Consider the following 23,768-nt stretch of genomic DNA (forward strand, 5'->3'; position numbering starts at 1 on the left):
AGTTATTTTTTTTTTGGTTTGTGTGTGCTCTTCCCTTCTACATATATATTTACATTTTATTTTGTGTACATAACGGTAAATATACTTTGTTCAAAAATCCAGTAAAAAACATTTAGAAAAAAAATGAAAAACATTGGTTCATTAAGAACAGCTAGCATGGATTTGTAAAAGGCAACTTATCTGACAAATTTAATCGACAAACGAAATGTTCATTGATAACGTAAGAGCAGTGGTTGTGATACGTACAGATTTTAAAAAAAAGTTTTTTTTTAAGGTGCAGCATAGGAGGTTTGTTAATAAAATTAAATTCTGCAGTATTAGAACGAATATGGCAGCATGGATTAGAAGTTGGCTGAACGCCTACAAATCCAAGAGTAGAGGTTAACTGATGTTATTCAGTCTGGAGGGAGATGCACAATGGTTTCCTCCACAGATTAGTGTTTGGACTGTTGTCTCCGTCTCTTTTTTTTGATAACCTATAGAACAAAGAACAATAGAGCACTTGTATTGAACAGGTCCTTCAGCTCTCCAAGCCTACGCCGATCACGTTTCTTATCTAGACCAACTGCCTGTATCCTTCTATCCCCCGTCTGTTCATGTGCCTATCCAGATAAGCCTTAAAGATCGCTAACGTATCTGCCTCAACCACCTCACTTGACAGTGCATTCCAGGCCACCACCACCCTCTGCGTAAAAAACTTACCTGCACATCTCCACTGAACCTTCCCCCCCTCACCTTGAACTTGTGCCCCCTTGTAATTGTCATTTGTACCCTGGCAAAAAGCCTCCAACTGTTCACCCTATCCATACCCCTAATAATTTTATAAACTTCTATCAGGTCGCCCCTCAGCCTCTGTCTCTCTAGAGAGAACAATCCCAGTTTATTCAAGGTCTCCTCATAGCTAATACCCTCTACACCAGGCAACATCCTGGTAAACCTTTTCTGTACTCCCTCCAAAGCCTCCACGTTCTTCTGGTAGTGCGGTGACCAGAATTGGACCCAGTATTCCAAATGTGGCCTAACCAACATTCTATATAATTGTGACATAATTTTTGAGCTTTTATACTCAATACCCCGCCCTATGAAGGCAAGCATGCCATATGCTTTCTTTACCACCATTTCTACCTGTGCTGCCACTTTTAAGGATCTGTGGACCTGCACGCCCAGGTCTCTCTGTGTCTCTATGCTCCTGATGGTTCTGACATTTATTTTATAGCTCCCACCTGAATTGGATCTACCAAAATGCATCACCTCGCATTTGTCTGGGTTAAATTCCATCTGCCATTTCTCTGTCCAACTTTGCAGCCTATCTATATCCTGTTGTATTCTCTGACAATCTTCATCACTATCTGTAACTCCTGCAATCTTAGTATCATCTACAAACTTGCTAATCAGACCCGTTACGTTTTCTTCTAAGTCATTTATATATATTACAAAGAGCAGATGTCCCAGTACTGATCTCTGCGGAACACCACTAGTTACAGACCATCATTCGGAAAAACACCCTTCCACTGCTACCCTCTGTCTTCTATGGCCAAGTCAGTTCTGGATCCATCCAGCTAGTTCACCCCTGACCCCATGTGATCTAATCTTTTGCACCAGCCTGCCATGAGGGACCTTATCAAATGCATAAAGTCCATGTAGACAACATCCGCAGCCCTTCCCTCGTCAATCATTTTTGTCACCTCTTCAAAACGTTCAATCAAATTATTGAGACATGATCTCCCTCGTACAAAATCATGCTTTCTGTCGCTAATAAGACCATTCACTTCCAAATGAGCATAGATCCTGAGCGGGATTCTCCCGAATCCCCGCGATGGCCCGACGCAAAACGGCGCGAACCACTCCGGTGTCGGGCTGACCAGAAGTTGCGGAATCCTCTGCCCCTCCGGGGGCTAGGCCGGGGCCTGAGGGGTTGGCGGCGGCGCGAGTTAGTGCATGCGCAGAACCGCCGGCGTGGTTCCGCGCATGCGCAGACAGGCCGGCATATTCTAGCGAATGCACAGGGGGTTGTCTTCTCTGTGCCAGCCATGGCGGAGCCCTACAGGGGCCGGCGAGGAAGGAAGGAGTGCCCCCACGGCACAGGCCCGCCCGCAGATCGGTGGGCCCCGATCGCAGGCCAGGCCACCGTGGGGGCCCCACCTGGGGTCGGATCCCCTCGCGCCCCCCCAAAGGACCGCACCAGCTGGCCTACCAGCCAGGTCCCGCCGTGTGGGACCATGTCCAATTCACGCCGGCGGGACTGGCCAGAAACCGACGGCCGCTCTGCCATCGGGGGCTGGGAGAATTGCCGGGGGGGCCGCTGCCAACGGCCCCCGACCAGCGTGGCATGATCCCCGCCCCCGCCCGAAAGCCGGCGCCAGAAAATATGGCAGCCGGCGCCGGAGCGGCAGGGCGTGATTCACGCCCCCCCGGGATTCTCCGACGACTGGGAGTCGTAGAATCCCGCCCCCTATCTCTGAGAATCTTTTCTAACAATTTCACTATCACTGATGTCAAGCTCACTGGCCTATAATTACCCAGATTATCCTTGCAACCCTTCTCAAATAACGGTACAACATTGGCTTTTCTCCTATCTTCTGGGATCTCACGTCTAGCCAATGAGGACACAAAGATTTCTGTCAGAGGCCCAGCTATTTCATCTCTTGTCTCCCTCAGTAATCTATAGTGGGATGTCTAACATTTGTACATGCTTAACTCCTTTCTTATACAGTCAATTTCCTGTGGCATTGTACATGGGAGTGACGACTTAATATAGTGTTCAGGTGAAGCGAGGATAGAAGCCAGGGGATAATTGGACAAGGTACATTCTGTCCTGTTATTTATATTGCCATTATAAATGTAGTAATAGGAAGTTACAATTGAAACTGTGGTTGTAAACTGACAATGCTAAAAATACACTGTCCCGTTGGGGGTGATGTTGCAGCATTTTTATTGGCAGAGGTGGGTGGGGGGAGTAATTCGAGCATGACAAACTTTCATCGGCAGTTTCTATTATAAATGTGGAGACAGGGGCTAATGATGAAAAATGTTGGTATGGATTCCATATGGAATCCAGAATTCAGTAGAAGGGCATCATGACAAAATCTATATAAAAATAGGGGAGAATTCAATGAGTTCAGGAATACAGGTAGGTCAGTATGTTGGCGGGATGGATTAAATTTACTTCAACTTCTGTGGAATAGTAAAACTTGCAGTATTGGATTGACCATCTGATTCAACAACCTGTCTGATTTTATTTTCCATGGACTTCAATGGGAAGGAAAAATCATTGGGTGGTACAATAGATGGCCACATGCAGCAATCAAAGTTGAAAGTTACACCTGAAATTCAATGAGGAATATGTGAGCTGATACATTTTAGGAGAAAGAACACGGAGATAAAATATACACTAAACGGTTAAAACTAAATGGAGTAGAAGATCACAGCATGACTGATTAATAGCATTCATTTTTAAAAGTGAGAGGAACGGTTGACAATGCTGTAAAAAGAATACATATTGGATCATAGGGTTAATACAGTATAAAAGCTAAGGAGCAATTTTTCAAATTGAGAAAACTGCCATTAAGGAAGCCCCTGGAGTTTTTTCATGTTTTATAAAGAGGAATTATTATTATAGCTAATTTAGCTTTATTTCTTTGAAATACAAGGAAGTAGTATACATTCCAGAATAACATTGGGCTCCATAAGAGGAAATGGCAGCAGGATTTCAGCATTTTCTATCTGGCAATCAGAAGCAAACAATAACATAAAAATAACAAAGTAAAACTTGAACAATTAATAAAGCTGTTTCCTTTCTGACAGAGGACACTTCAGGTTAACAAAAAAGAAAAGTTCATGTGTAACAAGCCATAATAAGATTTTTTGAATTTCTGCATGATAAAAAGTATGATTGATACTATTGTGATTTGACATTATAGCATTTAGAATAGAATAGAATCTCTACAGTGCAGGAGGCCATTCGGCCTATCGAGTCTGCACCAACCCTTGGAAAGAGCACCCTACCTAGGCCCAAGCCTCAACCCTATTCCGGTAACCCAGTCACCCCACCTAACCTTTTGGAAACTTAGGGGCAATTCTTCATGGCCAATTCACCTCCCCTGCACATCTTTGGATTGTGGGAGAAAACTGGAGCACCTGGAGGAAACCCACGCAGAGGAAAGTGAAATTCCACACCGCCTCACCCGAGGCCAGAATTGAACCCGACTCCCTGAGGCAACAGAGCTATTTGAGATTGTTATGTAAAACATTTTTGTGTCCTACAGATACATAATTCATGAATTGGAGAGAGTGTGAAAAGAGATTAAAAAAATAAGGACTGGAAGGCCCTCAACATTCACACAATTAAAATAAATGTAACGTCACACAATCTTTTGCTTGCTAGGAGCCTTGCCATTTAGAGAAAATCTGTCTCCAGAGATTTTGGCATCTATTCTGTCCTGTGCAGTATATTCTGATGTAGAAATACGATACAAAGAGAGAACCCACCTCGTCTCCAACACCCTCCCTTGAAAAAAACACTTAAAAGAGATGACATTTATCATATTCATTGACACACTGTTGAATGTAAGCATAGCTAAGGAGGGATGAATTGAAAAAGACTTAGATTCAGTGCTCAATATATCCAGCCAATGCAGAACAGCTATCAAAACAGAATATTGGATCCTTTAGCTAGTAAAATAAAATAAAAGTCAAAGAGAATCATGATCAAACTGTATAGTCCTCTGGTCAGAGTGCACCTTAAGTGCTGTACCCAGTTCTGGTCACTGAGACACAAGAGTTGACATTCCAGTTGGGGGCAGTGCTCAAAACAACAATTGACAAATGTCTGAGCTATGTAGAAAGACTGGAGAAGAGAGGTGTTTCTTCAGAAGTATAAAAGATAGTAAATTGTATGGAAGAGGTAAATTCTGGAATATTACCTTAACCTAAATTGTGAGAGGAAAGATAGGCTGAAATTAGTAAAAGATACATTTAGTAATTATCCATTAAGAAGTTTTTCACTGAGGGAACGATCAATATTTAACATGGGATTCTTCGATGTAGCACCGAAGATGACCCTGGAATCATTTAAGAAACACATGGGTGCTACAATGGGAGGACTTTTAGAGCCTTTCTGAATGAAAAGTAGGTTGAATGGTCTTCCTCCTCTGTAAGTAACTTGTTCATGATCTTCAAAATAATTATTTCAGTGCAAGTAATGTTAACTGTTATGCAATTAGGTTTCTACCACTGGCATTAATATAACATGGTTAAAAAGTCCAAATTGTTGGGCAGCACGGTGAGTTAGCGGTGTTGCCTCACGGCCCTGAGGTCCCAGGTTCGATCCCAGCTCTGGGTCACTGTCCGTGTGGAGTTTGCACATTCTCTCCATGTTTGCGTGGGTTTCGCCCCCACAACCTAAAAAGATGTGCAAGATAGGTGGATTGAACACGCTAAATTGCCCCTTAATTGGGAAAAAAATGAATTGGGTACGCTACATTTATGAAAATAAAAGTCCAAATTGTTCAAGGTAACATTGTGATAAGCCACTATGTTGATAAAATGTGCAGAACAATATTTTTTTAATGAATAATATTCAGGACTACTCAAAAGCTTAGCATGGTACAGTTTTGAAGAAGTGAACATTATGAATAATACTCAGGACTACTCAAAAGCTTAGCATGGTACAGTTTTGAAGAAGTGAACATTATTGTAGATTTATGAAGTGTTCATTTGGAGATTGTTTTTCTTACATACCATTGGTTGAGTAGTGGAAGTTGCAGCCTGCTGCAGTGACTGTGGACGAGCTTCCTTTGTCTGAATCCTCACTGTGCCACTTGTTTGACCAATGGTATTATTACCATTAGTAATCTGAGGGAGCTGTTGTGTTAAAGCTGCTTTTAGTCGCTGCAAAAAAAATCAAACCAAACCAGCAGTTTCACTGGTATACCAAAATATATCAGTTAAGATTCAAGAGAATTTACAAATTCGCAATATCTAAATCTGTAGATGTTAGGCAGACTTGGAAACTTCTTCAACTAAACATGATTTTAAAATCTGTTTGAGTTCACACCAAAACCTTACGACTTATTTTGATACGATGAAGAGAGTCTATTTGTGTATTAAGAACGCATTGTATTACATTTTTAAAAACGTATTCCTGCATTACTAAATGCATTGGTAAATGCACCAATCATTTGAAAATGATTGGTAAACAGTAATGTGGGCTTTTTGTGTGAAGATGAGACGGTTTACAAATAGACTTACCTGGGAGACAATGGCAATGGCAACGGATTTCTCGGGTCTCGCTGGCAGCACCCCCCGCCCCTCCCACGGGCTTCCCCGGTGGGAATTCCCGTTGACAGCGACGGGAGCAGAGAATCCCGCCGCCAAGAAACACGTGGCTGGGAGACCAGAGAACCCCGCCCAATATATCTGGGGTTGGATTCTCCGGTCTCCAGCCACATGTTTCTCGGCAGCGCCTTTTCCCATTGCAACCACCCACGTAATCGGGAAACCTGCGAGCGCGTTGCACTGCCGGCAGGAAAAGCGAATTGCAATGACCGGACAATTCTGGCCCTGACCTCTACGGATGCTGCTGGTAGATTGAATACATGTCACGGGACTAATACTTCAAATCCGTAAGCAAAATGGAAACTGAAAATTTCCTAAATTACAAAAGGTACCTAATTCTCACCCAGTGAATTGTCAACTCAGAATGAAAGTAGCCTATCTGCCACTGCTTCAAAATTAGTCTGGCTCATAAACAGCTGCAAAGGATAGAGGGGATGGGGGAGGAGGAGGAGGCATAATGGTAATGTCGCTGGACTAGAAATTCAATGGATGTGAATCCCATGTTGCCTGAATTTAAATTCAGTAGACAAATTGGGAATTTAAAAGCTATTTGTCATGATATTCAAACACACACATCATGATGGACACACTAACAGGCAAATCAGAGTACACAACACCACAACCAATCACAGACAAGAACACCAACCACATAAAAAGCACGAGCACGACACCTGGAGGTCAGTAGGTCTGGGGAGAAGGAAGCATGAAAGAGCTGTTGAAACACCACAAGCAGGGAGCCCCCCACGTGCAGAGTGCAAAGACCAAGTTGTAAATAGCAAGTTTAAATAAACAAGTGTTGTACCATATGCAACTGTGTTGGCTCTTCTGTGTGTTAGAACACCCAACACCACATGGTACAGGAGTGGATCGATACCTGCCTACCAACCTGCCATTCTGGACATGGACCACACCGGCAAACCGCAGCCGATGCAAGTCACGGGGAACCTAGGCACCAACTGGAAGCTCTACAGGCAGCGATTTGACCTGTACATCCGTGCCACCGAAAAACAGAATGTCTCGGATGATTCGAAGATTGCAATGCTCCTCTTCTACGCAGGCCCCCACCCAAATGATGTCTTTAATTCACTGGTGTTCGAGGAAGGCGAAAACCAGGCCAAATATGACACGGTCATCCTCAAAATGGACCAGCACTTTCAAACTGAAGTAAACGAAACTTTCGAAAGATACATCTTTCAGCAACGCCTGCAAGGTAAGGAGGAGCTTTTTCAACCCTTTTTGACGCACCTCCGGATTCTAGCGCAGTCCTGCGGTTACGGCACCACTACAGAGTCCATGATCAGGGACCAGATTGTTTTTGGCGTTGCCTCCAGTGGCCTACGCCAGCAGCTTCTTAAAATAAAGAGCCTCACCTTAGCGTCTGCTGTGGAAGCCTGTGTCCTCCATGAAAATGCGACCTGCCGTTTTGCCCGATTTCAGGCGTCCGAGTTGGCACGGAGGGGGTCCCCAGCCGTCGAATCGGCAAGCCAGGCCGCCCACGACGTTGAACGCATCCAGGCCGTCGATTTCTTCCCGCCCCACGGCCCGGACGACAGCGGCCGCTTCCCGCGCTTTTCGCGGTCTCCCGCGCAGGTGCGCGCCAAGAATAACGGCCACAACGAGGGACGCACTGCGCAGGCGCGCCCACCGCAAGATCGCACTGCGCATGCGCAGTGGCGCAACGAACGCCGTGACGTCATGACGTGCAGCAAGTGTGGAGGTCTACACTTAAAAGGGCAATGTCCTGCAAAATACCAACAGTGCAACAGATGTGCCATGATAGGCCACTACGCAGCCCGCTGTCGTGCGGCTCAACCCATGGATCCGGCGCATCCTCGACAACCTCGCACACGAGTCAGGACCGTCCAGCCCACGCATCAAGACTTCCAGTTAAGTGATGCAGATGACCAGGATGACTTCAGAGTTGCCGTCATTGATGTCAACAAGGTCAATGCCATCAATCCAGACGATGAGTGGTGTGCCACCCTGACGGTCAACCGATCGCGCGTCGCCTTCCGTCTGGACACCGGCGCATCCGCCAACCTGATTGCTTACTCTGCAGTCCAGGCCATGAAGGTCAAACCACTCATCACACCATCCCGGCTTAAGATGGTTGACTATAACGGGAACGTTATCCCGTCCGTAGGATCTTGCCAGCTACAGGTGACTCACAAGAGGTACACGGCCACACTCCCCTTCGAAGTTGTGGGCTCATCAAAGGACTCGTTACTGGGCGCACAAGCGTGTAAGGTCCTTCACCTGGTACAGCGCATCATGTCTCTCTCTCCAGATGAGATATCCGACTTCCCGGATGCTGAGTTCCACGCGAATCTCCATTCCCTCCTCGCTCACAACCAGGAGGTTTTTGAAGGCATGGGGACATTGCCACACACGTACAAGATTCGACTCAGACCGGACGCCATCCCTGTCGTTCACGCACCTCGCAGGGTTCCTGCGCCTCTCAAAGACCGCCTCAAGGCACAACTGCAGATTCTTCAGGACCAAGGGGTCCTATCCAAGGTCACGGAGCCCACGCCATGGGTCAGCTCCATGGTCTGTGTAAAGAAGCCCTCTGGCGAGCTCCGTATATGTATAGATCCAAAAGATCTGAACAACAACATCATGCGGGAACACTATCCCATCCCAAAACGAGAAGACCTCACCAGCGAGATGGCGCGAGCCAACATATTCACTAAATTGGATGCGTCCAAAGGATTCTGGCAGATCCAACTGGACCCGGCCAGCCGAAGACTATGCACATTCAACACCCCTTTTGGCAGATTCTGCTACAACCGGATGCCATTCGGCATCATTTCGGCATCTGAAGTATTCCACCGCATTATGGAGCAGATGATGGAAGGCATCGAAGGGGTACGTGTATATGTGGACGATATCATCATTTGGTCCACCACTCCGCAGGAACACATGCATCGTCTTCGACGTGTCTTCACCCGCATACGGCAAAATGGCCTGCGTCTCAACCGTGCGAAGTGTGCTTTCGGCCAGACGGAGCTGAAATTCCTCGGGGACCACATCTCAAGGTCCGGGGTCCGTCCCGATGCAGACAAGGTTAGCGCCATCACAGCCATGCCACGACCGGCTGACAAGAAGGCTGTCTTAAGATTCCTGGGCATGGTCAACTTCCTTGGGAAGTTCATTCCCAACCTGGCTTCTCATACAACAAACATGCGCCATCTCGTAAAAAAATCGACGGAATTCAACTGGCACCAGTCGCATCAGCAGGAATGGGAGGAGCTCAAGCACAAACTGGTCACGGCACCAGTGCTGGCCTTCTTTGACGCGACTCGCCCTACAAAGATCTCAACAGACGCCAGCCAATCTGGTATTGGAGCGGTACTCCTGCAAAAAGACAGCACGTCATCATGGGCCCCGGTTGCGTATGCCTCACGAGCCATGACCCCTACCGAACAGCGCTACGCGCAAATCGAAAAAGAATGCCTGGGCTTGTTAACTGGACTGGACAAGTTCCACGACTATGTGTATGGCCTGCCACGATTCACGGTCGAAACTGACCACCGCCCCCTGGTCAACATCATTAACAAAGACCTGAACGACATGACTCCTCGCCTCCAGCGCATCTTACTCAAACTCAGGAGGTACGATTTTGAACTGATCTACACTCCGGGGAAGGAACTCATAGTGGCGGACACTCTTTCCCGAGCAGTGAGCACACCACCAGATGCGGAGGGGTTCGTGCGTCAAATTGAGGCACACGTGACTCTGACAGCAGCAAATATGCCAGCTGATGATCCTTGTCTGGCCCACATACGCGCAGAGACGGCGACTGACCCTCTGCTGCAGCGAGTGATGCGCCACATGACGGAAGGGTGGCTAAAAGGGCAGTGCCCCCAGTTTTACAATGTGCGAGATGATCTCACCAATATAGACGGGGTCCTTATGAAATCGCATAGGATCGTCATTCCACACAGTGTGCGCCAGATGATTCTTCGTCAACTACACGAAGGCCACTTGGGTGTCGAAAAATGCAGACGAAGGGCCCGGGCGGCGGTATATTGGCCGGGTATTAATGAAGACATAGCCAACATGGTGCTCAACTGCACAACCTGTCAGAGGTTTCAGCCGGCGCAACCTCCGGAAACACTTCTACCACACGAGATGGTGACGTCCCCCTGGGCGAAGGTGGGTGTTGACCTATTTCACGCGCTCGGCAGAGATTACATTGTTATTATAGACTACTTCTCAAACTACCCGGAAGTCATGCCTCTCCATGATCTGACGTCGTCCGCAGTCATTGGGGCCTGCAAGGAAACGTTTGCTCGCCATGGCATTCCAAGGACTGTCATGTCAGACAATGGACCTTGTTTTGCCAGCCGTGAATGGTCGTCCTTTGCCGCAGCATATGGTTTCACTCATGTGACATCCAGCCCTCTGCATCCACAATCGAACGGGAAGGCTGAAAAGGGTGTCCACATCGCAAAGCGGCTCCTGTGCAAGGCGGCTGATGCCGGATCGGACTTTAACCTTGCCTTGCTGGCCTATCGATCGGCCCCGTTATCCACGGGCCTCTCGCCAGCGCAGCTACTAATGGGTCGCTCCCTCAGGACGACGGTACCTTCCGTCCTGGCACCGACAACAGACCATGAGGCGGTTCTTCGGGACATGCAACTGCAGCGTGATCGCCAGAAAGGTCGGTACGACACACGAGCGACGGACCTGCCCCCCCTGTCCTCCGGAGACAAAGTACGCGTCCATCAACCGTATGGTGGCTGGTCAGCACCGGCCGAAGTCCTCCGACAAGTGGCTCCCCGCTCGTTCCTGGTTCGCATGCCGGATGGTTCCGTGCGTCGCCGCAATCGGCGCGCCCTTCGCCGACTTCCACGTTCACAGCCACACAACACGCCAGATCCTCAACAGGCTTCCGAGGATGACTTTGTGGAGCTGCCGCACATCACGCCCTTTCCATCGCCACCCATGGCCATGCCTGCACAGCAGCCGGTGGTTCTTGATCCACCCTTAAGGCGGTCAACCCGAATTCGTCGCAAACCCATTAGAATGGACTTATAATACAGTTCATATGTTTAATAAGTTGGACAATTTTACATGATAACCTGTTGTTGTTTATCGTTCCAGATGTCGTCTGACTGGACAACTGTTCAAAATTTTTTTTTCTTCTTCTCTCGTTCGCATTTCTGTTATGTTATGGTACAACTGGATTCATGTGACGCACTCGACATCGCCCCATGTACATAGTTCCGTCATAGACACATGCTGCACACGACACACACACACTCTTAGATGCACTCACGTCACGATCATATTTATTACCACGTAGGCACATATCTTTGTAAAAAGGGGGGATGTCATGATATTCAAACACACACATCATGATGGACACACTAACAGGCAAATCAGAGTACACAACACCACAACCAATCACAGACAAGAACACCAACCACATAAAAAGCACGAGCACGACACCTGGAGGTCAGTAGGTCTGGGGAGAAGGAAGCATGAAAGAGCTGTTGAAACACCACAAGCAGGGAGCCCCCCACGTGCAGAGTGCAAAGACCAAGTTGTAAATAGCAAGTTTAAATAAACAAGTGTTGTACCATATGCAACTGTGTTGGCTCTTCTGTGTGTTAGAACACCCAACACCACACTATTCTCAGTAATAGTCACCATGAAACCATTGTTGTAAAAAACTCATCTGATTTGTAATGCCCTTTAGAGAAATCTTCCATCCTTACCTGGTTTGGTCTACGTGATTCCAGACCCATGACAAGATGGTTGACACATAAATGCCTTCTGAAAAGGCAAATCATTCAGTTTGATCAAAAACCACTAAAATGTCGAAAAAAAGGAATGAAACCAGATACAACACCCTGCAACGACCTAGGTACTGGAAACAATAGCAAACCCAGCTGTGTCGACCCTGCAAAGTCCTTCTTACTAAAAATTAGGGGGTTGTTTAAAAATTGGGAGTGGTGGCCTGCAGACTAGTCAAGCAATAGTCTGAGATAGTCATATTCACTGAATCCTAACTCACAATGTCCCAGACACTACCATCACCAGCTCTGGGTATGTCCTGTTCCACCAGAGTGGTAGCACAGTGGTATACAGTCGTGAGGGAGTTGCCCTCGGAGTCCACAGGAGACGTTGCCGGCAATGTGGTACTGAGGCTAACACTGCTAGGGTTGCGACTGCAGTGGAGAGCACTGCGTCGGCACCATGAGTGAAGATGTCCAAGGTGTTGCGCAGTCAGTGACGGCCATGGCTGAGGGTCTCGGCAGAATGTCTGACTCACTGGTCAACCAGAACCAGAATTAATGAGGTTCTGCGGGTCATGTCCTGCTGTCAGATGGGCATGGCCGAGACTCTGCGGTGCTTGTTCCAGTCGCAGGTGGGCATGGCTGAGGCACTGCAGAGCATGGCCCAGACAGAGGAGCATCGCTGAGGGTGTCGGCACCATGGTGTGGACCATGGGGAGCCGCCAGGGCTGGCAGAGCCAGATGATGCATGGGCAGCAGAGGCTTGAACAAGCTGGCCCTCCGTCCCAACATGAAACCCAGGGCCCTATGGGCACTGGTTGGAAGGAGGGGATGCTGGGTGCCAACTCGGACACGTCCCATGTAGTGGCGACAGTGGCCACCAGCTCCCTCGGGTTCCCGCCCCCGCCGTGGTGCTCACCCAGCCTCCGGTTGTGGACATGTCCCCAGAGCTGTGTCCCATCCCCTGGGTGTTCGGATGTTGGCTGCTGCATGTGTGGTGTTGCCTTCTGCAGTGTTCAAGCAGTGTCCAGGCATCAAGGTGCAATTGGAATGCTAGACAATGATTCCCACATGCTGCATGGCCCGCCCACCCACGGGAATCCACTTGGTATGTGTCAAGTACTCACTTGCCAATTCCCTATTAGCGATTGCCTTCAGCCGCACGGCCAGAGTCCTCAGCGGTCGGTGGTGCGTATGGGTGGTTGGTGGGGCAGATGGGCAGGGACAAGGGTTGCCCCCGGAATGGGGTTGGGATCCAGGGGTTGGCATGGTAGTGCTGCAAGTGATTGTCCCCCAGTTACCCCCCAGTGCCTCCCCGCCCCACCCTCCCAATGCGGCCCACCCCTGCGGTAGGTCCCCCATCCCCCGCCGAACACTGGGGTGGTACGCCCAGGCTCTTTGCCTGTGAGCAAAGATGGCTACTCACCTCCTCGGCTCCCCACAGAAGCCCTTCCGCCAGGTTCACGTTTTTCAAAAGGAGTACTAATCTGTGCAGGCGTGAGCACTTGCTGGGGAGGCCGACGAATGAGAGGAGGCAGTTGGATATGGGGTCGCTCTCATTAATTGTATGGAAATAGGGCTTAAGTGGTGATAATTGGTTTCTTGCCACGCTACGGCGAGATCCCTATTTCACCTACGGGAGCAGGCCGGTTGCATTGCAAAGTGTTTGCCGCCCAGCGTGGATCTCATTTTTGGCTCTCCTTTTATTCACCAGCCTCGTTACACTTGACCGTGAGTGTAACAAGGCCGGAATATCGTGTCCTGAGAATACTCTCCATCGTGTTACGTGGCACTACAACTGTGTTAAATGTGATAGATTTCAAACCAATCTAGCAACTCAGAACTGGGCATCCAAAGCTGTGGGCCATCAGCTGATGATAGCATAATGTTCAGTGCCATTCGTGACTCTTCAGATATTGAAGCAGTCCGTGCTCAAATGCAGGAAGACCTAAATAACATTCAGGCTTGGACTAATAAGTGGCAAGTAATGTTCACATCACACAAGTGCTGAGCAATGACCATCTTCAATGAGAGAGAATTCAGCTATCACCCATGACTTCAATGGCATTACCATTGCTGAATCCCCACTATCAACATCCTGGGGGAGGGGTTACCATTGATCAGAAACTGAACTGGACCAGTCATATAAATAACGTGGCTACAAGAGCAGGTCAGATTCTGCGGAGTAACTCACCTCCGATTCCCCAAAGCCTGCCACCATAGAACATAGAACGTCTACAAGGAACAATTCATGAATGTGATGGAATACACTCCACTTGCTGCAACATCACAAGAAGCTCGACACCATCCAAGACAAAGCAGCCCCTTGATTGGCACCCCATCCACCACAGATGCATTATGGCAGCAGTGTGTACCATCAACAAGATGCACTGCAGCAACTCACCAAGTCTCCTTTGACAGCACCTTCCAAACTCGTGACCTCTACCAACTAGAAGGACAAGGGCAGCAGATGCCTGGGTACACCACCACTTACAAGTTCCTCTGCAAGCCTCACACCAACCTGACTTGGAATTATATTGCCATTCCGTCGCTGGGTCAAAATCCTGGAATTACCTTCCTAATAGCACTATGGGTGTACCAAAACTATATGGACTGCAGAAGTTCAAGCCAGCTCACCACCACCTTGTCAACAGTAATTTGGGATAGACAATAAATGCTGGCCTAGCTGACAATGCCCATGACCCGAGAAAGAATGAAAAAAAGTAGCACCGTCAGTGGTCACAAAGCAGAATATAGCTAACGATGTCCTGCTCTCTTGTATGAATATGACTACTATTATGACCAATTTAATCAGAAGTGATCTGAGGAGAGGGGTAAAGTGTCAAATTCTGGATAAATTAGATACTTGCACTGTATTTTTTGCTTTCCCTCGCCATCGTAAAGCTTACAAGGAACCGCAGTGAGTATTTTTACTTTTTACAGCTTAATTGCAATCTACATGATGAAAAGATGCAACCCACAAAGTAATACCTCTGTTTTTTCCAGATACTCCAATGCTGAGGTTTTTCCACCTAAATAAAATTACCCTTTTTTTGAATCTGAAGTCCATAAAGGAATTCACTGGCTTGAACAGGGTGGAAGAACAAACCCTATTTGGGATACTTAATCTTAGTGGGATGACTATCCATATTATGCTTTTTTTGGGCACTTTCTGAAAGAAATTATGACTTCTATCTAAAGGGTGATGCTTGGGAGTAGCCTAAAGGGCAAAAAATTATCTTCTTTTGCAGCATCTTGATGATGGAATTTGCAGTTACCGAGTAACTGAGATTGACATAAAGCAAATGTGGTTTAATTTTGAAACATGCTAAACTACCATGGTTGGGATTTTACTGGCAGGAAATAAGTTCCAATGTCGGAACCAAATGCAGATCCCGAGATCATACAGGTGAACAGTGGGTCCGTGGTGGCAACCATCCTGGTGAAGGTCTCTTAAAGTTAGTGAGCTTGGTCTCCACACTGTCAGCCCAAGCAGAAGGAGGGCACCTCTGACAGAGCAGGCTGCTATTGAGGCTGCAAGGAGAACGAGAAGAAGTTTATACCTGCAGGGATCGATCAGGGAGGTCCCATTTGTTGGGAGAGATAGCCTCTCCAGTGGAAACGTTGGGGCCAGCCTTTGCTGCTGGGAGACACTTCCTTAGCCTCCAGGTGTGATAGTCTCCCCTGGGAAGCAATTGGGAGACAGTTGACAGTCTCCCACTGTATGGGGAGGGGGAGGTGGATATGCTCTGCTGCTGCAAAATGCTGAAAACCTGAGCAAGGGCATTAATTGGGTCTTTAATAGCCTAAATTGTCCACATTTCTGTTTTTCACCACTAGCAAAGTAGCCCAGAGGCATAACTTTGTTGGGGACCCCCCTCTGGCTTGACTCCCCCCTGTATTTTACTAGCCCTCCTGTCCCCTGTGGATTGATAAAATCTTACACTCTATTTGCATGGCTGCTCATCATGCTATATTCTTCAGGCAGAAGGGAAGAAGCAGTCCAAACAATATATCATGACCACTGCCAATGCCTGGCAGCTTTACGGTGGGTACAATTTCAACAGAGGAAGGTGGTTGTCTCATTTGCCTCAACTATTGTCAAATATACTACTTCAACCTGGTTGATAATTAACGCAACCTAATCAGGTGTGATAGATGAACTTCTCTGACAGACAACTCTATTCTTCAAATAGTAGTGCATACTAATAATAACCTACTGTCCAAATAACGTGGTATTCTGTAGGCATTGTAATATGAGCCTTTGGCAAAGCATATATGATCATGATAGCAAGGCAGAAGTTCCTCATTCCATCATTTTTCTGACTTTAATAACAAGTACAATACTAAATCGGCATCATAGTGAGGCCCATTTCCAGTCCCTGTCCTGCTAATTTTCTTTCAGCAAAAATAAAATTTTGCCTTTCCAATGTACCTATTTGAATAAAAACAATGGGCAGTCGCTTCAAGATAGTACTGTTGAAATAGTCTGTAATGACGATTTCTAAATAAAATCTATGGTTTAATAAAAGTACTTAACACTGGAATAAGGATTATTTTAAGCATTTCTACAATAAAGAGGCAAATAACATTTTAAAATACAGTTCATAACTTTTCAGTGAATTAGATACCTGAAGGAATAGTTAAAAATAAGAGCTATGTTTTATTATTCCAAAAATTAGATGCCCGCCCACCATATTTGCTTAGTTATTAGGAGGCACTATGTAAAGTTTGTTTTTAGTACGACATGTCTTTAAGTTATATACGGTATATTTAAATTTGACTGTTAGTTTTCTTTTTAAGGATTCTATTCACAGGAAGAAAATCATGCCATCCGAATGAAAGTCAAATTACAAAATTGTACCTCAACAATGTCAAAATAAAATGTAAAAATTCGCATTCAAAGGCAAGTCCACACAATATTCAGTACAATGATTTTAATTTTTAAGCACTAACTTGTGCTAAACATCATGGGTGGGATTCTCTGACCCCTCGCCGGGTCGGAAAATCGCCGGGGGGCAGCATGAATCCCGCCCCCGCCGGCCGCTGAATTCTCCAGCACCGAAAATTTGGTGGGGACGGGAACGGTGCTGCGCCGGTCGGCGGCCCCCCCCGGCGATTCTACGGCCTGCGATGGGCCGAAGTCCCGCTGCTGTCATGCCAGTCCCGCTGGTGTGAATCAAACCACTGACCTTACCGGCGGGACTGGCGGGCTCCGGGGTCCTGGGGGGGGCGCGCGCGGGGCGATCTGGACCCGGGGGGTGCCCTCATGGTGGCCTGGCCCGTGATCGGGGTCCACCGATCAGCGGGCGGGCCTGTGCCATGGGGGCACTCTTTTCCTTCCGCCTCAGCCATAGCCTCCGCAATGGCCGATGCGGAGGTGACCCCGCCCCGCGCATGCGCGGGGATGACGTCAGCAGCCGCATGCGCGGACTGGCGTGGCGCCAAAGGCCTTTCCCGCCGGCCGGCAGCGTGCCAACCACTCTGGCGTGGGCCTAACCCTTCAAGGTGAGGGCTTGGCCCCTCCACACCTTTGGGGCGGCCCGATGCCGGATTGGTTCACGCCACTCCATCCAGCCGGGACCCCCCGCCTCGCCGGGTAGGGGAGACTCCCGGCCCAGAAATGTAACCTATTCAAATATATGGGGCGGGATTCTCCGATCCCCCGGTGGGTCGGAGAATCACCGGGGGGGGGCGGCGTAAATCCCGCCCGGCCGCCCCGCGATATTCTCCGGCCCCCCAAAAATCCCGTTGACGTGAATTGCGTTGCGTGCCTCGGAGAATGTCGAGGACCGGCGCGACGCAACGGGCCCCGGGGCTGTCCCAACTCTCTGGGCCGGATGGGCCGAAGTCCCGCCGATGTGACCTGGGTCACGCCGGCATAAATCAAACCACCTATTTAATGGCGTCAACCAGTCGTGCTGGTTGTCGCCGGCCAGCGCGGAGGTAGGGGAGGGCGTGGGGCGGCGGCCGGAGAAGTGACGGCACGGCTGCAGGTGGTGGGGGGGATCACAGGAGCTGTTGGAGTGTGCGTGCCGGGGGGCAGGGGCTCTGGGGGGCTGGGGGGGGAAGGGCTGTGGGGGGGGGAGGGGCTGCGGGAGGGAGGGGCTGGGGGGAGGTAGGGGCTGGGGGTGGGAGGGGCTGGGGGAAGTGGGGGAGGGAGGGGCTGGGGAGAGGGAGAGGCTGGGGGCGAGAGGGGCTGGGGGAGGAGGGGTGAGGGAGGGGCTGGGGGAGTAGGGGTGAGGGAGGGGCTGGGGGGAATGGTTGGAGGGGCTGGGGGTGAGGGCTGGGGATGGAGGGGCGAGGGAGGGTCTGGGCGGAATGGCCGGAGGGGCTGGGGTTTGGAGGGGAGGGTACGTGATGGAGAGGGTGCGTGACGGGGAGGGGATGGTTGGGGAGGGAGCGTGCTGGGGAGGGGAGGGTGGTGGGGGTTTGGGGAGGGTGCGTGCCAGGGATGAGGGGGGGGCGGGGTGCTGGGAGGGTGAGTGATGGAGAGGGTGCGTGCCGGGAGGAGAGGGCGAGTGATGGAGACGGTGCGTGCCGGGGAGGAGAGGGGGGATGGGGTTGGGGACGGTGCGTACCGGGGAGGAGAGAGGAGGTTTGGGGGGGGTGCATGCCGGGGAGGAGGGGGGTTGGGAAGGGTGCGTGCCGGGGAGGAGGGGTGTTTGGGGAGGGTGCGTGCCGGGGAGGAGAGGGGGGTTTGGGGAGGGTGCATGCCGGGGAGGAGGGGGGTTGGGGAGGGTGCGTGCCAGGGAGGAGGTGGGTTGGGGAGGGTGCATGCCAGGGAGGACAGGGGTTGGGGAGGGTGGTCCCGGGGAGGCGTTTGGGGGTGGTGCGTGCCAGGGTGGGGGGGGGGGGGTACGCCTGGCCATGTGCCAGCTGGCAACAGTCGCGAGCATGCAGCCCATGGAACCTGGCTGTGACATGTCGTCTATCCCCCCCCATCCCCAACCCCTGCAGGCCGTTATGTTTGGTCATCACCCAGCGATGTTGGCCGCCGTGGCGGTAGCCGCACTTCTACATGTTGCCCTGGGGGAGCTGGAGCAGAAGCGTGCCAGGGAGGCGGCGGAGGCTGCCGCAGAGGAGCGTGCCGCAGGGAGACAGATGGCAGCCACTCAGGCTGGAGGGCCGCCCGCACGACAGGACGAGGAGGAGGAGGAGGTGTTCATGGTGCCACGGCGATGGAGATGCCCGATGAGTCCCTGTGTGTACCGGCCCCGCTCGTCGTACCAGGACCTCACAGACCGGCATGCAGGAGGAGATTCCGGATGTGCCGGGAAACCGTGGTACACATCTGCCACCTGATGGCACACCTGGCACCGCGTGGCAGTGGGGGAGGACACCCTCTCCCCGTGGCCGTCAAGGTTAGGGTGGCCCTGAACTTCTATGCCACGGGGTCATTCCAGGCGCCGAGTGGGGACCAGTCCGTCATCTCGCAGGCATCGGTGCACCGGTGTATCTGTGCAGTGACAGACGTCCTATATGCCATTGCGGACTGCTACATCCAGTTCCCTGTGCACCGGGCCAGCCAGAATGCCCGGGCAGAGGGCTTCTCTGCCGTGGCCTGGATGCCTATGGTCAAGGGGGCGATCGATGGGATGCACGTCGCCGTGCAGCCACCTGCGGATAACAGGGCCATGTTCACGAATAGGAAGGGGACCTAGTCCATGACCACTGCATGATGATCCTGCACGTCTGCGTCCGGTACCCGGGCAGTGTACATGACTCATTCACATTGGTGCAATCTTTCGTCCCCACCATGTTCGAGGGACGCCGCCCCCGGCTGAGGGGTTGGTTGCTGGGCGACAGGGGTTACCCGTTGCGGTCGTGGCTGCTGACGCCTATACGGAGGCCACAGACTGACATGGAGAACCGCTACAACGATGCCCATGCAGCGACCAGGGGTGTGATAGAGAGGTGCTTTGGGATGCTGAAGATGTGCTTCAGGTGCCTGAATCGCTCTGGAGGGGCCCTCCAGTACCCGTCAGATAGGGTCGGCCGCATGTGGTCTGCTGCGTCCTTCACAACATAGCCCAGCAGAGGGGGCGATGTGCTGCAGGCAGACGAGGGGGAAGGGGAGGAACAACAAGACGAGGCGCAGACCTCCCCAGATGAGGAGGATGGGGGCAATGGTCAGGACAGACGGGGTGGACATGGACGGGAGGCTGCCCACCGTTACCGGCTGGACCAGCGGGCCCAGGACAGGCTGATAGCCACCTGGTTCATGGACTAGGGGGAGGTGGGAATCGCCGAGTATGGGCACAGACTGCACACTACGGCACCAGCCTACCACCCTCACCCCACCCACCTAACACCAACCACCCTCACCCCACCCACCTAACACCAACCACCCTCACCCCACCCACCTAACACCAACCACCCTCACCCCACCCACCTAACACCAACCACCCTCACCCAACCCACCTAACACCAACCACCCTCACCCCACCCACCTAACACCAACCACCCTCACCCCGCTCACCGAACACCAGCCACCCTCACACCACCCACCCAACATCAACCACCCTCACCCCACCCACCCAACACCAATCACCCATACCGCACCCGCATGCACACCACCCCTCCATTGCACATCCACCTGCGGCACAACAGGCCGGGCTCACACAGTCGCCGGTGGAAGCGTGTCTATTGTAGGCCATGGAGGATGATGACAATCCGCCTGCGATGAGCTCTGGACTCTACATCGTTGGACAATGTCTGATCCATGGCCACAGTACCACCCTCCACCCGGACCGTCCCTACATGCGGCCGTGACACTGCAGCGCACGGTCCCGTCGTCTGCCCGGGGGGATGGCGAGGGCGACTCGGGGGATGGAGGAACACACTTACCTGAGGCCAACGTTCTATCACCCCTCATACACCCACTGGCGCTCACCTCACACCACATCTCCGCACGCATTTGACAGAGCACAAAGGCAGCTTCTGTGGGTGTGAAAGTGATTTTAATAACAAACAGTTCATACACGTGCCCTAGCCCCAGAACTAAACTGTGCCCTGCACCCGTGACAACTTGCTCAGTGTCTAATTTGTTGGCCACCATGACTACGTCTAGGTGGTTCCCCAGAAGATGCAGCAGAACTGGAGGTGGACTCCTGTGATTCCTGCCCTGTGACTAGGGGCCCCTTTGGCGGCCGTTTCCTGGGGCGGCCCGGCCTAGATGGGCCAGGCTGCAGCTCGGGCGACTGGGATGGCGAGCTGCCAGCCTGTTACCCATCAGATGCACCTGGGACGGGGGGGGGGGGGGGAGTCTGAGGTGTCGCGGCGACGGGACCTCCCCTACAGGGGTCCCAAACGGGCCCCAGCACCTCTTCCTGCCTCCGGGTGCCTAATGGCCCCCTGGCCTCTACATGGGTCAGGTATACGAACGGACTGAGCACCCGACGCCGCCCCCCCCCCCCGACACCTGGCATTGCCAGTCCTAGAGGCCTGCTCTGGTAACAACAAGGGTCTGCAAGTTTGCAGCCATGGAGCTCAGTGAGTTGGCCATCCCTGTCTGTGTCTGGGCGATGCCGGCCAGCACCTGGGCAATGGCGCCGATGCCCTCAGCGATGGCCTGCTGAGACTGGGCCACGGCGTTGAGCGCCTCTGCGATCTGCAGCTGGCTCTGCCTCATGGCTGCTTGTGAGAGGGCAGCCATGTCCTGGGCCACGGATGCCGCTTGCACGGAAAGCCCCACACCTTGCATTCTGCGACCCATGTCTGACACCGTCGCACCCATTGCCTCCACCGCGGACGCCATCCGTGCGGTGTCGGCCTGGGTGGCATGCATGACCGGCACCACTCCCTGCTCCTGCACGCGGGTGGACTCCTCCACCTTCGTCTGCAGCTGCCGCAAGCCGGCCGTCACCCCCTGCGGTCGTCCCTTAGTCCGTGCCTGCATCGGGTCTATGGGTGGGTGTGGTAACTCCAGGAACCCGGGACCCGTCTGGGCAGCAGATGGTTGCCTGCGCCGGGCTGCCCTCCGACTGCCCGGCCCCTCGGCTGCTCCTGCCTCCACCTGCTGTACCGGGAAGGCTGTGTTGTGCGCACCAGTTAGTGTCCCAGGTGCCTCATCGCTAAAGTGCCCAACGGAGGTGAGTGTCTCTGCGATGGTGGAGGGTGTAGGAGATAGCAGTGGAGTAATGGCGTGCTCCTCATCCGACTCGAAGTCCAGGGTCCCCTGGAGTGGTGATTCCTGTCCATCCGTCCCCTGTGTGTGGGTGTCGATGGGCCGGGTTTGTCCCCCCTTCCCCCATATCTCCCATCGCCCCAAATCCCCCTCCCCATATCCCCCCTTCCTCCATATCCCCCTTCTCCCATATCCCCACTTCCCCCATATCCCCACATATCTCCCCTTCACCTATATCCTCCTTCCCCATATCCCCTTCCCCCATATCCCCTTCCCCCATATGGGGGGATATGGGGGAAGGGGGATATGGGGGAAGGGGGAATATGGGGAAGGGGGGATATGGGGGAAGAGGGGATATGGGGGGGAGGTGGGATATGGGGGAAGGGGATATGGGGGAATATGGGGGAAGGGGGATATGGGGGAACATGGGGGAAGGCGGTCATGGGGGGATATGGGGGAAGGGGGATATGGGGAAGGGGATATGAGGGAAGGGAGGATATGGGGGAAGGGGGGATATGGAGAAGGGGATTTGGGGGAAGAGGGGATATGGTGGGAAGGGGGATATGGGGGAAGGGGATATGGGGAAAGGGGAGATGGGGAAGGGGAGATGGGGGAAAGGGGATATGGGGGATGTGGGGGGAGGGAGGATATGGGAAATGGGGGAAGCGGATATGAAGGGAGGGGGATATGGGGGATGTGGGGGAGGGAGGATATGGGGAAATGGGGGAAGCGGATATGAAGGGAGGGGGATATGGGGGGAATGGGGGATATGGAATGGAGGGGGGATATGGGGGAAATGGGGGAAGGGGATATGGGGGAAGGGGGGATATGGGATAAGGGGGGATATGGGATAAGGGGGATATGGGGGAAGGTGGGATATGGGGATATGGGGAAGGGGGGATATGGGGGAAGGGGATATGGGGAAGGAGGGATGTGGGATGGGGGAAAGGGGGCAGGCAGTGAGGGGTCTCACTTGGCACTGCGCGGCAGGCAGCCATTTTGCCGGGTCTCTGGGGGTGGGGGTGGGGCGTCTTTAGTGCAATGACACCGCGCGCGTCCGTGATGGGAGACGCTGTCGTGAATGGCGTCACGCCGCTACTAGCCCATTCCCAGCCGGAGAATTCGCGACATTTCGGGGTGCCCGACGTTGGTGTGATTCGTGCCGTTTTTGGAGCCGTGTTCGGTCCATCGCGCCGATTCAAGGAGAATCCCGCCCCTTGTCACTTCCTGATTTTTCTGTTACTACAATGAGTAAATACAGGGAAAACAACTAAACTGAACTGGTGGTAAATGGTATTAAGCATTTCTAAAAGAATGCTTGGAATATCATTAAAACTGGGAATTCTCTACTTTGCTCTACCTACAGAGAACATGGCAGAAACAAAGCAAATGTGATGTGTGCTAAAATTAAAAAAATTCCTTGATGTACAGTGCAGTGGTGAAATGGTTGAAAGTCTAGAAGGTGAACAGCATAGCTATAGGAAAATAAATTGTTTCAGTAAATGTTCCATCTGAAACTATTTGACTTTAATTTGAAACTAGAATGGACAACACCG

General features: G+C 51.5%; 1 protein-coding gene across 15 annotated transcripts in view; it reads right to left on the bottom strand.

The window, feature by feature from the left end:
- atf2 (activating transcription factor 2) overlaps nt 1–23,768 on the bottom strand; it is a 282,067-nt gene that overhangs the window by 51,103 nt on the left and 207,196 nt on the right. For all 15 annotated transcript variants that reach the window (XM_072476561.1, XM_072476517.1, XM_072476614.1 and 12 more), the window contains one exon: nt 5,740–5,889. In XM_072476561.1, coding sequence (XP_072332662.1) covers nt 5,740–5,889 — 150 coding nt within the window. The remainder of the gene's footprint in view (nt 1–5,739; nt 5,890–23,768) is intronic.

Source organism: Scyliorhinus torazame, chromosome 2, assembly GCF_047496885.1.
Source record: "Scyliorhinus torazame isolate Kashiwa2021f chromosome 2, sScyTor2.1, whole genome shotgun sequence".
Lineage (NCBI taxonomy): Eukaryota > Metazoa > Chordata > Chondrichthyes > Carcharhiniformes > Scyliorhinidae > Scyliorhinus > Scyliorhinus torazame.